The sequence below is a fragment of the Notamacropus eugenii genome, chromosome 6 (assembly GCF_028372415.1).
Source record: "Notamacropus eugenii isolate mMacEug1 chromosome 6, mMacEug1.pri_v2, whole genome shotgun sequence".
Lineage (NCBI taxonomy): Eukaryota > Metazoa > Chordata > Mammalia > Diprotodontia > Macropodidae > Notamacropus > Notamacropus eugenii.
The window spans coordinates 161,843,186-161,860,368 of record NC_092877.1 but is presented as its reverse complement, the minus strand read 5'-3'; the positions used below and the strand labels follow the sequence as shown (position 1 = coordinate 161,860,368).

Sequence of the window (17,183 nt, the reverse complement as noted above, 5' to 3'; positions counted from 1 at the left end):
TATATTGAACTGCCTGTCTTCCAAGGGGAAGGGGTAGAGAGGGAGGGAGCTAAAGAAGTTGGAACTCAAAGTGTTAGGACCAAATGTAATGTTCTTACCACTGGGTAACAAGAAATACAGGTTAAGGGGTCAAGAAGCTATCCGGCCCTACAGGACAAAAGAGAAGACGGAGACAAGGGCAGGGAGGGAGGATAGAGGAGAGAGCATATAGATCTCAGGGGCAATTAGAAAGCTTGGGTCTGGGGGGTGGGAGGGGAAAAAAGGGGAGAAAATTTGTAACCCAAAATTGTGTGAAAATAAATGTTAAAAGTTTAATTAAAAAAAAAAAGGGCTGTTTTGCATTGAAAAAAATATTTCTTCAGTGGAGTTCCCTATATCAATGTCTACTCTCAATTCTTATGGATAAATGTGTGTGTTTTATATGTGTGTGTGTGTGTGTGTGTGTGTGTGTGTGTGTGTGTGTGTGTGTGAGTGACACAGCTGGGGACGGTGGGGGAAATGAAAGAGAGAATAAGATAGAGGAGACAGAGAGACAGGTAGACAGACAGAGACTGAGAAATAGTACCTGATCTGACCCTTGTAGGGAGTTAAGGGTGCCAAGAGTTAGAGGTCAACATTCCATGCAGGGGACATAGCCTGTAGAAAAGAATCAATGCCGCGAATGGGGGCCATTAAGTTGACAATTTTGGCAGTGGTTTAAAGTAAGTGGTAATGAAATGTCGTGAGTCTGGAAAGATAGACAAGAGTCAGATTATGCAGGAAGTTAAATGCTAAATAGACAAATTTTTGCATTTTATCCTGTAGTCAAAGAAAGCCAGTGAAGTATCAATTAGAGGAAATGATGAAAGAAAATATCTATTCAACAAAAATGTAACCTTCTGTAGTCTTATTTTTTCCCTTTTTTTGGATGTTTCTCCAGCCAATTACTTGACTTTTGAGTTCTTTGTCAAGAAGAGGACATACTCTGGGTACCTGTAAGTTCTACGTTCCTCCAAGATGGCACAGTCATGGGAGAGAAGTTTACTCCTGGGACTAGGGCCAAACCTTGCTTTCTTCTCGCTCAGGTGAAAGAGCATTCTCACTGATCTCTGAAGCTGTCTTTCGCATTTGTGTGTTGCAAAATCTTGGAACCACAGGTGCTTCCCAGGATTCCATGCCTGAAACCTGCTCCAGTCCTCTTCCTACCTGGTGGCATGGCCAAATTGAGCTGCCCTCCACTCCAAACCTGGTTCAATAGACCTTTCCTGTAGGCCTTCCAGACTGTCTCGGGCTGGAAATCTCATTCACTGTCATTTTGTGGCTTCTGCTGCTCTAGAATTTATTGAGTCATTTTTTACAGGTATTTTGTGGCCTTTAGGGGTAGGACTATAGCAGGTCTGTCCTTCTACTCTGCCATCTTGGTTCCACTCCCCTTTATAGATAACATTTTTAAAAAGTTATCTTTAAATTCTAGATAGCTTTCTCTTTTAGACAAGACTACTAATATCATCCAACAATGAAATGTACATTACAGAAATTCTCACCATTCATGAAGATGTGCAAATTATGATTAATTAGTTGAATAATTTCGAGAGTTGACTGTGATACTGAAAGATTAATTTAAATGCCCATGGTTATACAAGTGGAATATGCTAGAGGTAAGACTTGAATCCAGATCTTCTTGTCTTTAATGCCATATTGATTCTGACTTAATTAACTTTATATGAATAAACTTAAAACTGCAATTGGACAAGGAGAGTTTTTAACATAGAGAAATTTCTTTCATGTGTTGAAAATTGGGGAAGCATTCATAATTTTCCATCTTTTTGGGGAACCATGAGTGTTCCATATTGAATTGAAGACCTGCATCAGGAAAAGAAAAGTTCCAGTTTTTTTTTTTTTTGGAGGTATACAAATATCTTTGAATATGGATAATTTAATCTTCTGTTGTCTCCAAAAAAATCTACAACTAAATTCTGGATGAGTTTCACCAGTGAAGAGACTTTTCACACAGGTACAGATTAATTTTTTTTAAAGTAAATAATTAGGGGTAGGTACTTTATAGTGCCCTCTTCCTTCCTTCTTTCCACCCTCTCTTCCTTCTTCTCTTACCAGTGAAGAGCACCATGCTAGTTACTATAATGAGTACATCACTGTACCATTAGTTACTTCACAGGTATGAGAAAAAAACAAATAGTCTCAGTTGGCTCACACTCTTTTAATAAAATGCTATAAGCAATATGAAATGTGAGATCATCTGCATCAAAGAGCAAATATATTTTTATCTAACAATACTATATAATGAAAAATGTGGAAGTGATGACATGAAAAAGAAAAAAGTGTTGCTGCTACTGGAAGGGCACTAAACGCACAATAATTTTTTTCAAACTTAAAATAAACTTGATTTTTTAATGTATGTCTTCTGAATTAATTTATTCCTCAGGTCCTGCCTTATGAGTGCTAGTGAAAGTACTAGCTGGAGTGATATATATATGTTTGCCCTCCAAATAAAAAACTTATATTTGATGAGAAACAGAATAAGATCCACATTTTTGAGTTAATTTTATAGAGCAACAGCATGTTTACACATCTAGGCAATTTATGTATTTATGCACGAAGTGAGTCTAGGTTTGGACAAATGAAAGCTTTATTGTAATTCTCTTTATTCTTTTTGGATTTATGACAACACTGTCAACTATTTTATCCCTCTAGAAAGTACAAAGCTGAATCAATCTAAGGAGATATCTTTTACTACATCTTAAGACTCCTATCTGTCTGCCTGACTGCCTGCCTGTCTGTTTATCTATCTATCTATCTATCTATCTATCTATCTATCTATCTATCTATCTATCTATCTATCTACCTATCTATCTATCTATGTTTATATACACACATATATAATTTGTAATTCTTTTATATCTACATTTCTGCTTCTTGTAATTTAATGAGATTGATAGTTATTATGGGACTAAATAAAAAGAGAAAATTCTCACACACTTTTGATTTATATCATCAAATTAGTTGAATTTCAGAGGATAAAGCTAAGAAAAGAGCACTAGAAGGCCAGTTTGGGATACCACATTGTTTTTTGAGAGTGAGAGTCAGAAAATGATGTCCATGAAAGTTTGATCAGTAAACTGAAAAATCTGTAAACCACCATGAAGAAACAAATAATGTTTAGCCAGGGAGTGTAAGTAAAAACATACTAGTTATGTCCAGATATTTTCTCTAGACTATAGAACTAGACAAATAGGTTAAAATATTCGAAGGCATATTTGTCTTAATATAAAGAAGCAAAACATGAAAAATTACAGCTCTATGAAAGTGAGACAAACGTTCATAATAAATATGAGAGTTAGAATATTAGAGGAGATTATTAGTTCATTTTGTCATGGATGTTAAAGGAAACATTGCTTTATTGGGTGGAGGAATCTTCAATACTGAAGATTCTCTTATTCTGACTTACTGATTAGCTTAAGTTACTGGTCATTTTTATTCTTTTTGCAGGTAACTTAAAAGTAAGATTATTTTGGGAAGAGATACTCAGGATGTAGAACTTGATATCTTATACTGTGCAGTATTTGATGCCAAGCTTATGAGAATAAGTAAGGAGAAACCTGGAGAATAATAAGAAGTATTTAATCTCCCCTTCTGTACTGCTGGGCCTGGAGCCAGAAAGACATGAATGTAAATCTTTCCTCAGGCTTTTACTTAGCTTTCTGATCCTGGGAAAGTAACTTAAACATTGTCTGTCTCAGTTTCCTTAGCTGTAAAATGGTCATAATAGCAGCGTCTACCTTCCATGTTTTTGTGAACATTAAATGATTTAATGTTTATAAAACCATTAGCACAGTGCCTTGTCCGTAGTTAGTACATATTAAATATATTTTTCCTTCTTTCCTCTCTCCCATTCTCTCCATTATTTCCTTTCCTGCTTCTTTCCTCTCTCCTCTTCTCCCTATTCTTTCCTTGCTTCCTTCTTTCCTCCCTTGAGTCAGCAAGGATCCTGACATTCACAGGAGGTCTGCTGTACAGATTCTTAGATATTTTCTAAAAGGAAGGCAACTTTTGAGGGTTCAGCAATCTACTTTAATCATATATTATTCACTTAGTTCAGGGGGAAAAACGTCATTGCATTGAACTTCAGAGAAAATATGAATAGAAAATACAAGCAAAAATTACAAACAGAAAGACCAATAGACAGGACTTCTGACTACCTAATCATAGACAATGTATACCTTGTTTTCAGAGACAGAGACAGAGACAGAAACATCAACATCTCCAGAGTCTCATCTGGCCTAATCACATGAACACTCCCCAAAGATTGAACCCCAAAGTAAAACTCACCTCAGAGTATATATACACTTTTCAGAACTGGAGGGCATGACCCTTGTGACCCAGTGTCTCATTAGAAATTAAAAAATGGAAACCAATAAAACTGATAAACTTTTGGTCATTGTGACCCAGTGTCTCATTAGAAATTAAAAAATGGAAACCAATAAAACTGATAAACTTTTGGTCAATGTGATTTAAAAAAAAAAAAAAAGAAAGAAAAGCAAATTACCAACATCAAAAATGAATGGGTGATCTCACCTCCAAAAAGAAGAAAATGAAAACAATAATTAAAAATTACTTTGCCTAACTGTATATCCATAAATTGGACAATGTAACTGAGATGAATGAATATTTTTAAAAAGCCATAAATTGTCCAGATTAATAGAATAGGAACTTCAATGCTTAAATAACCCCATCTCAGAAAAAGAAATTGCAGAAGCCATCAATGAACTCCCTAGAAAATATCTCCAGGGCCAGATGGATTACCAAGTGAATTCTATCAAACATTGAAAGATATTAAATATTAAATTAAATTAAATATTTCAATACTATATAGAACATTTGGGCAAACTGGTGAAGGAGTCCTACCAAATTCTTTTTATGATACAAATATGATTCTGATGCCTAAACCAGGAAGAGCCAAAACAGAAAGAAAATTGTAGACAAATTTATCTAATGAATATAGATGCAAAAAATTTAAATAAAATATTAGCAAAAAAGAATACAGGAACTTATCACAAGAATAATACATTATGATTAGATCAGATTTATACCAGGAATGCAGAGCTGGTTCAGTACTAGGAAAAATATCAGCATTATTGATCATATGAACAACAAAACTAATAGAAACCATATGATTATATCAATAGAAGCAGAAAACGCTTTTTGACAAAATACAACGTCCTTTCCTATTGAAAACACTGGAGAGCATAGCAATAAATGGAGCCTTTCCTAAAATAATAGACAGTATCTCCCTAAAACCACTAGCAAGCACTATATGTAATGGGGATAAGCTACATGCATTTCCAATAAGATCAGGGCTGAAACAAAGATGTCCATTATCACCACTATTATTCAGTATGGTACTAGAAATGTTAGATTTCCCAGTAGGAGAAGAAAAAGAAATTGAAAGAATTAGAATAGGCATAGAAGGAACTAAGTTATCGCTCTTTGAAGATGATATGATGATATACTTACTCTTTGAAGATGATGTGATGATATACTTACAGAATCCCAGAGAAACAAATAAAAACTACTTGAAATAATAAATAACTCTGGCAAGGTTTCAGGTTACAAAATAAATCCACATAAATCATCTGCATTTCTATATATTAATAACAAAGCCCAACAACAACAGATGGAAAGAGAAATCCCATTTAAAACTATGGTAGACACTATGAACTATCTGGGAATCTACCTGCCAAAACAAACCCATGGACTATGTAAACACAATTACAAAATACTTTTCACACAAATAAAGTCATGTCTAAGTAAGTGAAAAAACATCAGTTGCTTGAGTAGGCCAAGCTTATATAATAAAAATGACAATTCTACCTGTATTAATTTACTTATTTTGTGCCATACCCATCAAACTACCAGACAATGATTTTCTAGAGCTAGAAAAAATAATATGAAAATTCATCTGAAAAAACAAAAAGTCAAGAATATAAAGGGAACTAGTGAAAAGAAATGCTAGGGAAGGTGGCCTAGTCCTACCAAAATCTCAAATTGTATTATAAGGTAGCCATCATCAAAACCACTTGGTACTGGCTAAGAAATAGAAGGGTAGATCAGTGGAATAGGTTAGGTATTCAAGACACCGTAGTCAAAGCATTCTACTGTTTGATAAACTCAAGAACCCCAGCTTCTGGGATATGAACTCAATGTTTGAAAAAAAAAAAACTGTAGGGAAAACTGTATAACAGTATGGTGGAAACTGGGCAAAGACCAATGCCTGACACCATACACAAGAATAAGTCCAAATGGACACATGTTCTAGGCATAAAGATTGATGCTATAAACAAATTAAGGGAGGAGGGAATAGTGTATTTGTTAGATCTATGGAGAATGGAGAAATTTTTGCCAAAGAGGAGTTAGAGGACATTATGAAGTACAAAATGGATAATTTTGATTACATTAAATGGAAAAAAAAATTTCCACAAACAAACCCAGTGCCAACAAGATTAGGAAGAAAGCAGAAAACTGGGAAATAATTTTTGCAACTAGTGTCTGTGATAAAGGCATCATTTCTAAAATATATAGAGAACTGAGTCAAATGTCCAAGAATACAAGTCATTCCCCAATTGCTAAATGGTCAAAAGATATGAACAGGCAGTTTTCAGAGGAAAAAATTAAAGCTATCTATAGTTATATGAAAAAATGCTCTAAACCCCTATTGATTAGAGAGAGGCAAATCAAAACAACTCTCAGATGCCACATCATATCTATCAGATTGGCCAACATGACAACACAGGAAGATGATAAATGTTGAAAAAGGTGTGGGAGAGTTGGAACACTAATTCATTGTTGGTGGAGCTGTGAGCTGATACAACCATTCTGGAGAGCAATTTGGAACTGTGCTCAAAGGGCTACAAAAATGTGCATACCCTTTGACCCAGCAATATTGCTTCTAGGACTGTATCCCAAAGAGATGATAAAAATGGGAAAGTGTCCTAAATATACAAAAATATTTATAGCAGTTCTCTTTGTGGTGGACAAACCTGGAAATCAAGGGAATGCTGATCAATTGGGGGATGGCTGAACAAGTTGTGGTATATGAATATAATAGAATACTATTAGAAATGATGAACAAGAAGACTTCAGATAGGCCAAGAAGGACTTATTTGAACTGATCCTGAGTGAATGGAGCAGAACCAGGATAACTTTGTACGCAAGAACAACCACAGTATGTGAGGAATTTTTCTCTTAGACTTAGCCCTTCACAGCAATGGAAGGACCTAAAAATTTCCCAATGGACTCTAGAGGCAAAATGACTTCCACAACCAGAAAAAGAACTATGGAATTGGATCACAGAATGAAGCAGACTATTTTCTCTTGTGTTTTGTTTTGTTGTGTTTTTCATGGTTTCTCCCATTCATTTTAATTCTTCTATGCAACATGACTAAGGTAAAATATATATTAAATAAGAATATATTTGTAGAACCTATATAAGGCTGCATGCCATCTTGTGGAGGCATGGGGGAGGGAAGAGGGAAGGAAGGTGAGAAAATCTAATACATGAAAGTGATTGTAGAAAACTGAAAACAAGCAAATTAATTTTTAAAAATTCATATACTTTTAATGGCGAAAAAAGACATTAACAAAACATATCTGAGGCCTATTAACGGGTGGGAAAGATCTTTAACTCTTCTCCCCACCCACCATTGGCCTTACATTAATGTCACATCTCTCCCTTCTTTTCTTCATTTCTTCACTTTTCTTGTACCATTTCACATATTTTTATTCATTTGCCTTTCACTTAGTCAATTCCTATTCCTGCTTTATGCAGCTTTTTGCTCATTGCAGTTCATGATGATCATTCTTTCCCTTGAATTCCTGCCTCACTGATTAATAATTTTATATAATATAGGTCTTGATTATTTTGTTTCATTTAAGAATTGATTTAGATTTGTCTATATATTAATATCTTAAGATCATAGAATTTATCATTGGAAAGAACCTTAAAAGTCATCTAATCTCACTCATTCATTTTAGAAATGATGAAACAGGGGTTGAAAGAAGTTGAATGATTTTTCCTTGATCATATACACAGTAAATATGAGAACTGGATTCCAGTTCCTGTATCTCCAAATTTACTCTACTTTCTACTCTACCACTTTGGTTCTTAGAATCTGAAACCATTACATACTTCCTTTACATTTTCCATAATAAATATCATGTCTTGAGTATTGAATAGGCACTTATATTAATTCATTAATTTTTAGCTTAGAAGTTATAGTGTGAAAGAAAATTAATTCACTGAGAGATTATGTAGACATTGAGAAAAACAAGAAAAATAGAACTGAGAAGTATCCCCAGTGAGAAATGAAGAAACAATGATATAGTCATTTTTGCATTATCACTTTATTGTTGTCAGTATTATTTGATTTAGCCTTCACTGTTGAATGACTTGAAGATGATATCATATTATACATAACACAAGGGATTCTTGTAAAGTAGCAATTTATTCCTTTGATATAAATTTTGCATTCATTTTATGCCATCCTAATCTGGTCCTAATCATATTCATCCCATATTAGAGTATATTAAAATGTAAATGAAGAGAGGAGGGGTCTCTGTCCCTTGGTTAGGCAACTCCTGTGATGCACTGCTAGCCATTCCTAAAATACATTGCTGGATTAATTTACAAAAAGATATTGTAAATTTAATTTGTCCTTCCTAAATCTTTGGGGATAGAATCCTAAAATATTCTCGAATGTTTAAATTAAAATTGGCTTGAAATGCATACAGTGTTCTTAATGCAAAGTTGATAAAAATACTACAGTCCGTGTGTGTGTGTGTGTGTGTGTCTGTGTGTCTGTGTGTCTGTGTGTCTGTGTGTGTGTGTGGAGAGAAAGAAAGAGAGAGATCCATTAACTTCCCGGTATATCTAGCAATCCATTATTTTGTCTCTCTGTGTTCTCTTTCTCTCTTTCTATCTCTGCAACTCTGTCTTTTATTTCTGTTTTGTCTCTATTTCTCATAACATGTCTTAAATATACAAAAATTTTATCTATTTATACATCTACGTTTATCTATCTTTCTGTCTGGCTGTCTCTACATTTTTTCTAAAGAATTATGTATGGAAATTTCTTTTGATATTGTCTGGTTTTACTTAATAATGATTAGTAAAATGGAGTTGGAGCAAAATAACCATTAGCCCAATTTCTTAATGTGGTTAAGATGATAATATCATATTGATTAAGATTGTCACTGATCAGAGTTTTATTGGTAACACAGGATATTGATCATGTGACATAACTAGAAGACAATAGCTACAGATTTATGAAATGCACTCTGATACTCACTACTACCTTCCTTTGTATTGACCAACTTATCAAGCCTGCCCCTTGCCCAATTTGTTGATTTTTAAACCCAGCCAGGATACACTATCCTTCATAGATGAGCAGCTAAGTCCCTTGTTTATCTAGCAATCTGGTATTTAGTCTCTCTTTCTCTGTTCTCCCTCTCTATCGCTTTCTATCTTTCTGTCTTTGTGTCTGTATGTTTCTGTCTCTCATACAACCTCAACATATCTCAAATCTGCTTTAGCTTTCTTTACCCTGGCAGGAATCATGAGACTAGAGGCTTGTGTGAACAGGTGTTATCTTTTGGTGGCTAGGACATGTTATATTAAGTGACTGCTTCACAAAGTTCTTGGCATAGACTAGACACCGAATAACTTTATGGACTGACTGATTACATGAAAGATCAGGGAAATGCAAAGAATTTGCAGACATTTCTGGGCTTGTTGATTAAGGAGATGGGGGTACTTTTTGCTGGCATGGGGAGGTAGTGATGCAGAACTTGAAAGGATAGTTAGTCTTCTAGTTTTGAAGTATAGAAGATATTTTAGATATATTTTTTGAGATAACAAAAAGACTGAAATCAAAATGGAGATGAGTATACTCTGTATACAATTTAAGGGCCAGGGAGGAAGTGTTTAGAGCTTCAGAAATAGACTTGTGTGTTAGCAATATCATGATTATTTCCCATTTCTTATTTCATAGAAAATTACATTGCATGAATTTTCATACATATATTATCAATCTTTGCTGCCGTTACCTCTTTTTGTGACCAAAGCACTTTAGTCTGATGACTGATTAGAGTAAGGGCAATGCATGGTTATTTGATAAATGAAGCTAATCTAATCAGGAAATGATAACATCATAGCTGGAGTTTTAGACTAGAGGAAGGGTGCCTCTTCCTTTGAAATCAGAGCCTATATATCCATTGAGCCTGTGTCTCTACTGATGTATTTGGAAGTAAAGATGAAAGTAACTATGGTGAATCATGCTAAATGGCTTCATTCTTCCAAATGACATTGAAAGCAAGATAGACTATTGAGTATAAGAGCTAGTTTTGGATGGTCATGTATACCAGATCAAGAATTTAGTTCCTTTGGGAAAGAAGAGAAAAGGTAGATTAACCACCTTTGGAGAAATCACAATTAACCAAAAATAGTGGAAAGAAAAATTGCACTATTATTCTGCTAAGTATTAACATAATTTCTTTCACTTAATTTCAGCAAATTTTGTTCATAAAGACTATAAATTAGAGAGTAGACACAAATCTATATTGGTAAAGGTAGCTTTGTTCATGTAAATTTTTTTTAAAATAGTGAATGAATCAATATCCTAGCCCCTCCTCATTGAATGTAAAAAAGTCCTTATAGAAAAGGAATTATATGAAACATAGTGATAATAATATTATTGGATAAATGTATGTATGCCTGGAAAAGGTTCACAATTTCAGCTCCTTCTATAAAAACTTTAAGCTATTGAGAGTTACTATAATCTTCAGAATTGAGAGAGGAGAGGGAAAGTACATAAGCATGGAAGAGTTTTCTGTAAATATAGGCATACAACAAAGGAATTCAAACCAGAATAAATATTGACTGAATCTTCTTTTTCACCTTTAATTCAATCCAACATTATTCCTCACTTCCTGTGAATGTTATAGCCCTCTCACTCCACAAAATAGTGTGTTTCTATAAAAGTGGCTTAATGCTCCTGCTCTATAAAATTTCTGACAATATCTACTGTTTTTATGTATGTTCTGAATCTTATTTTGCATTCCTGAATCTCTGCCTTGTTTATCATTAAAAGTCTAAAGCACGAAGGAAACATTCTCTAACAACTCCCTCCCAAAGCAGTAAATCCTGGAACTACTTAGTCTGGAAAAAAAACAAAAGAAAACAGTAGAAGAGGTATTGTAAAATGTGGTCTAATAGGCTATAATCTGAAGTAATGGCATAAAATGGAGCAAGGAAAACCCAGGCTGAATGTCAGGAAACTTTTAATGGCTTTGTAAAAATCATTATAAGTATGGGCAGAGATCTCTGATGGGCACTGCATACAGATTGAAAATAATTCCCAATGGTAGTTTTTATTTTACTGTTGAATGGTTTTGTAACAATTTACGTAGTGAAAACAGCTACTGCTTCAGTAGTTGTTTGCTGACAGTATCAGGGTCACTCACATTCTCCATTAGTTGGCAGGGTTTTGTCAAAAGCATTCATCTTACAGCAAAGCATTCGAAACAGTCATCCAAATTCATGAATTTTGACAATCTCTTGCCCAAGTACCTGCCCTCCTCTGACCTCTCAGCTTCTAGAATAAACATATTTTTACATTGTTTTCATACTTTTTTTTTTAATAAAGTAAGCTCTTGGCACAGTTCGCAGGTGTTTTTGGTAAAGAGGCATGGCAGTGAAAAGAATATAGCAATGACTAGGTAGATGGAATGATGCTTATGTGTCACTCAGTTGGTCCACTGGGCATACAGGGAGGGTGCATTTCTTCTTTTTTAACTTTCTTTCTACTCATCAACTTTAATATCTTATAAGTCAGCATGAATGATGTTATTAATTTTCCATTTGTTTGACATTTTCATGTTGGCAAATTGCTTTCCTTTCCCCCATCCCTACCAATAACCCTTCAGATTAATTAATGAAAATATCATTTATTCCTCTTCTAAATAAAGAAACTGAACCTTTCAGAGCTGAAGTGCCTTATTCTTCCCCTGTAGCTAGAACCTGTCAGGGCTGAGAATGGAGCCTCCCACTCCATGTATGCTTTTACACCTAATCTTCAGACTTGTTGCAGTATTTCTTGGCCAAACTCATTTATGGCTCCATGACATTATGCACAAGACCTTGTATCAATCTTAAAATGATTTCGAAGTAGCCCTAATTTTGTGAAAGTTGCCGTGAAAAAATAGTTCTATGACTCACCCAGTGTTCTTAGTTTAATTATGGGTTGTAGAACCTTGAATGCTCTTTGAGCAAATTGAAACTGACCCATCCATTTTCCCCAGAAGATGGTTTAGACTGAGGCCAACTGTTATCGATGTAGTTCAAAGTCAAAGTGGCTATGCTGAACTACCTATGCTGAACCAGAGTTATACCTGAAACTTTGAGGATATTGGATCCTGGTTAATTACCAGGAGTCACTCAGTGATCTTATTTAGTGCATACTATTGCAAACTTTACCAAAGAAATAAAAATCACCTGATCCTGAAAAGGACAGAGATGTGAACATTTAATTTTCCTTACCAGATGTGTCTAAACTGTTCTTAAGAATGTTAAATAATAAATCCTTTGCTTTAGTGATAAATTTATTGTAATTATTCAAATCCTACGTAACTCCCACAATAAATAGAACACATACAGCATTTAATAATTATCAGATAAACTGAGATCCAGAAAGGAACTTAGAATTCATCTAGTCCACCCCTCTTATCTTACCAGTGAGGAAAATGAGACCCAGAGGTGTTAAGTAACTTGCTCAAAGTCACAGTAAATAGCAGTGCTTAAATGTGAAATTAAGTTCCTTCATTTCCTTATTACATCTTTATTTCCATTCTGCATTTCACCTTTAACATACACTTCTAAGAACTGTATGTATCCAGAGGCCAATGGAGATGCACATGGTGAGTGTAAGCAGATTATAAACATTAAAAATAAAGAATTATATATAGCAGTTGTATAAAGTATACTATCATATTACTGTGTGACTGGAAAAGGCAGTAGTTGGTATCCATGTAATATAAAGAGAATTTCACTATGGGCTCATCATAGTAGGTAGATACCCTGTAATGAATTTATGGGAAACTATAGACAAAAGTCACATATGGACAGGTATGGCTGCATTTTAATATGCATCTTGAGGGATTACACACATGAATGGAATTGAAGGTCCTTTGAAATGTGTATAAGGTATCTAGAAAGACAGTGAAATTTTAAGTTTATACATGTATACATATATACACATACATGAGTGTACAGAAACATATATGCACATATTAAATATGCATGCATGTTTTATATATGATACAGCGATACGTGTATTTAATAGGCACAAGGAAAAGATTCTACTTTATAATGTCAAGAAGAACTAAATAAAACATTAAAAGGTTTGTTTGTATTTTTTGAGATATCTGTATCCAGTCCTGTGATTTCATCATTTTGGGAAATATTTGTCTGAATTTACTGCCTAATGATGCCAGTCAACAATATTTTCCTGTCCTTTGTAGATTTACAAAATCATTTTCCATATTTTACCTACTGTCACACAACTACTACACATCCAAGATTAATTTGGAATGCACATCTCTCTACTCTTAGGTTGACTCCCTATCCACTATGCCACAATGTCTCTCCCACAGAGGGATTAAGGATTATAGTAAATTATTTTTTACCCTGGATATGTACATGTTCTTATATTTTAATTTGGGAATGTGCCATGTTCTTTTTTTCACACTTGAAACCAATACACTAAAGAGCTTTCCAGGAGAAAAAGGGTAGGGAATAGCATTTTCTTATCAGGTTAGTTCTCATGGTTATACATATTTCTTTCTCTAAGCTAGAAATTGACAATTTATCCACCCCAGCCCTAACCCTGTGATTTTGATCTGCTGAGTTTATATTTTTATTGAGAAATTTACTTTTCTTCCTAAAGACTTTGGTGGCTAAGGTAGATGTCTCTTCACTGGCTGCTAAGTGAAAATAAGAAGGTCACCCACTCTGTCCAAGTTAAGTAGTATTTCCTTAGCTTCAAATTCCCCCTAATGAATAGTTAGAAAATTGGTACCCATGACTCTAAAGTCATAAACCATAGACCCAAGTATAACTCCATTGACTGAATCACCAAAGTAGTAGAATAATGGTGGGTAGCAGGTCTTTCTAAGAGAAAAATAAAATAATATAAATTTTTATGCCCGCTATGTTGCTTGGAAATCAAAACTGGTGTAGGCAACAATAATACTTCACTTTTATGTAGTGTTCTCCCATTCCAGTGTTATATTTTCACCAGCATTTGCTATTACCATAAATGGAAGCTCAGATTTCAAGTGAGTTCTACAAGGTCACGTAGCAAATAGAAGAGTTGGAACTTGAACTAATCTTCTTTGTCTCCTAAATGTATCTTGAGTGTTTTTTCATGTAAGCATAAAAGTTGAAACATAAATGTGACCATCTTTCTCAGAATTTATTTACTCTGATTCTCAGTCTCATTTCCATGGCCAGGCTTTGTAACTGGACATCTTTTCAAGGATTATGCCCCATAAAGCAGGTACTTGATCGTAGTATATTCCACTCTTGTTTTATTATAATTCAAAGATTTGGGACTCAAGCAAGAAACAAAACAAGAGTACATTCAAGTAATATAGGCAGTCAGTTAAGATTGTTAAACATTCATCTTCCTTGACTGAGTGCTAATTTCTACTATTGGAACAAATAGGGAAAAAAACAGTTGCTAATATAATCCATAATTTTATTGACAAAGTAGGAAAAGAAAGTTAGGTAAAATACTTTTTTAGTGGTTTTCATTCATTCTGTCTTCAATATTCATTTGATCGTGCTCTTAGTATGTTCCAAATAATACTTTCATTTATTCTGACACTGTAATTTTTCTCAGACATGTGGGGTCAAAGAGTAATTTGAAAGAAAAAACAGCAACCGCTACCTTTTTTTTTTTAATGTTTGCATTATGATGTGATAGTCATTTCACTTTCTGTTTTCTCTTCTTCAATTACAGGATGAAGTTTGTCCCCAAACTGAAGGAGATACAGTTCAGCGATGTGTATGGGCCTCTGCTGTTAATGTCAAAGACAAGTTCATTTATGTAACTCAGCCCACTCTGGACAGAGTACTCATTGTTGATGTGCAGTCCCAAAAAGTTGTGCAGGTAACATTCTTTCTAAGGTTTAAAATAAATCTACCATAGAAATATTTTCCCATTTAGATTGATTGAATTAAATGATCTTGAACTATTACAAGTTCCTTTATTGATGACTAGCACTGAAACCAGTGCATCAGTGATGAGCATGTGCTATATTTCTGAGAACATAGTGAAGTGTCTTTCATCTCTCTTTTCTTCTTTGCCTCACTCTAATGTAAAGTACTAATTTAATTTGAAAAATTAAATATTGTCTAAAATTTACATTTAACATAAATTACTTTTAACAAAGAAAGCAGATTGAATTATTATTTTCACAAGTTTCTTATCAACATAGTTTTATTAAGTAACTTTTTTATACCTACATAATTGAAAAAAGCAAAACCATATACTAATGAGGCAGAGGGCTGGGGATGGAGAATAGGAGCAGGTTGGACTACTCTGTTCACAAGGAACTTATATTCAGGGTAGGGGCTAGGAGACAAGGAAAGATCTCAGAGAAATACTAGAAACAATTTATCCCTTAGGTTTCTCTAGTAAATTCGGTGTTGTCCTAAGTCTTGAATTTAATTTAATTTAATTCAACAAATATTTATTGCTATTTTTGTCATATTCTTGGTACTAGGAACAGAATAGATTTTTAAAGCAGCTATAGGGCTTATTTCCATAGCCTGGAGAAACCACAAGTATTGTAACTGACACTTGTCCAGGTCACTAGCCAACTCTTAGCTGGAATTTACATTGTTCTTTGTAATTCAAAGACAGATAAGTAATTGTTTGAATTGAATTAAACATAGAGATCACAGAGAGACTGGAAAGGTATTTTGGAACCAGATTTAGCTGTTGAATTCTTGTGTAAGAAGGCTGTATTTATTTGAACCTGTAACATGATTATTGGATACATCCTGGTAAAACTATTTGGGGGGGAGAAAAGCTAAACCAGGTTAAGGGTAACTAACAGGCATCAAACCCATCAGTGAGCTAGAAGGATATCTACCCCAAGCATATGAATATTGACTTTCCCTGGGGGAATGAGCAGATGAGAGCAATTTGTTCAAAAAGCCACTGAAGGCGACCAAGGCAGATGCTATAGAGCACTTGGAGTTTGGTCAGACATTGAAGAAACCAAAGTCATCCACTGCATCCCCAGCCATTACCAGCCAATGTAACTTTGTCTTTCCACTGTACTTCTGTGATTCTGGAAGAGGAGTGAGAATGACAACTTTGTGGAATTCTACCTCACTTAAATCCAATTCACTTGTAAGTCAAGACATCACTTTATGATGCGATCAGTCCTCTTTGAAAACAAAGTGCAAACAAGCAGTAGGGAAACACTGAAGGTTTTCAGGCATACCTGAACATTAAGAAGGATGATTTGGCAGATGTGTGCAGGAGGGTTTAGAGACTGAAGGCCTGGGAGTCAGGGAGACCAGGGTGTATGTGACTTTGAACAAATTGCTGAGCCTCTCTGTGTTTCTGAGACAGTAAAAAGAGGGAACAGGAAAAGACAACCTCTGAAATCACTCCCTGCACTCCATTTTTGATATAATATCTGTTTTGATTCAGACAACATTCCACTAGCAAAGGAACTTTGGCATTTTTTTTTTGGTGGGGGTTAGAAAATGGGAATTGGACTTAATTAATTGATATAGGGAACTTACAGTAAGGAAATTACAAAAGAATATGAAATCTGATTGCCATAACGTATAGTCTTACATAACTTAGAGAGTTGTCTGCCTTTATCACAACTAATACATATAGGGAATAAAACCTGAGTTTCACCCAACTCTAGGATTTATAATAATTCTACAAGAATATCTACAATTATACATTTAAAACAGCTAACAGTTAATGATCCCATATCTAGATAATTATACTCTTATAAATTTTAAATTTGTCCAAAGTCTGGAACAATATAATGTATTTCAGTTTACATTCCTTAGTCTTACAGAATATTGATATTTGACCAGG

The 17,183-nt window shown here is 34.4% G+C and overlaps 1 protein-coding gene across 4 annotated transcripts in view; it reads left to right on the top strand.

Moving 5' to 3' along the window:
- Positions 1-17,183, top strand: part of FSTL5 (follistatin like 5) — a 1,060,999-nt gene that overhangs the window by 951,161 nt on the left and 92,655 nt on the right. For all 4 annotated transcript variants that reach the window (XM_072621397.1, XM_072621400.1, XM_072621398.1 and 1 more), the window contains one exon: positions 15,072-15,221. In XM_072621397.1, coding sequence (XP_072477498.1) covers positions 15,072-15,221 — 150 coding nt within the window. The remainder of the gene's footprint in view (positions 1-15,071; positions 15,222-17,183) is intronic.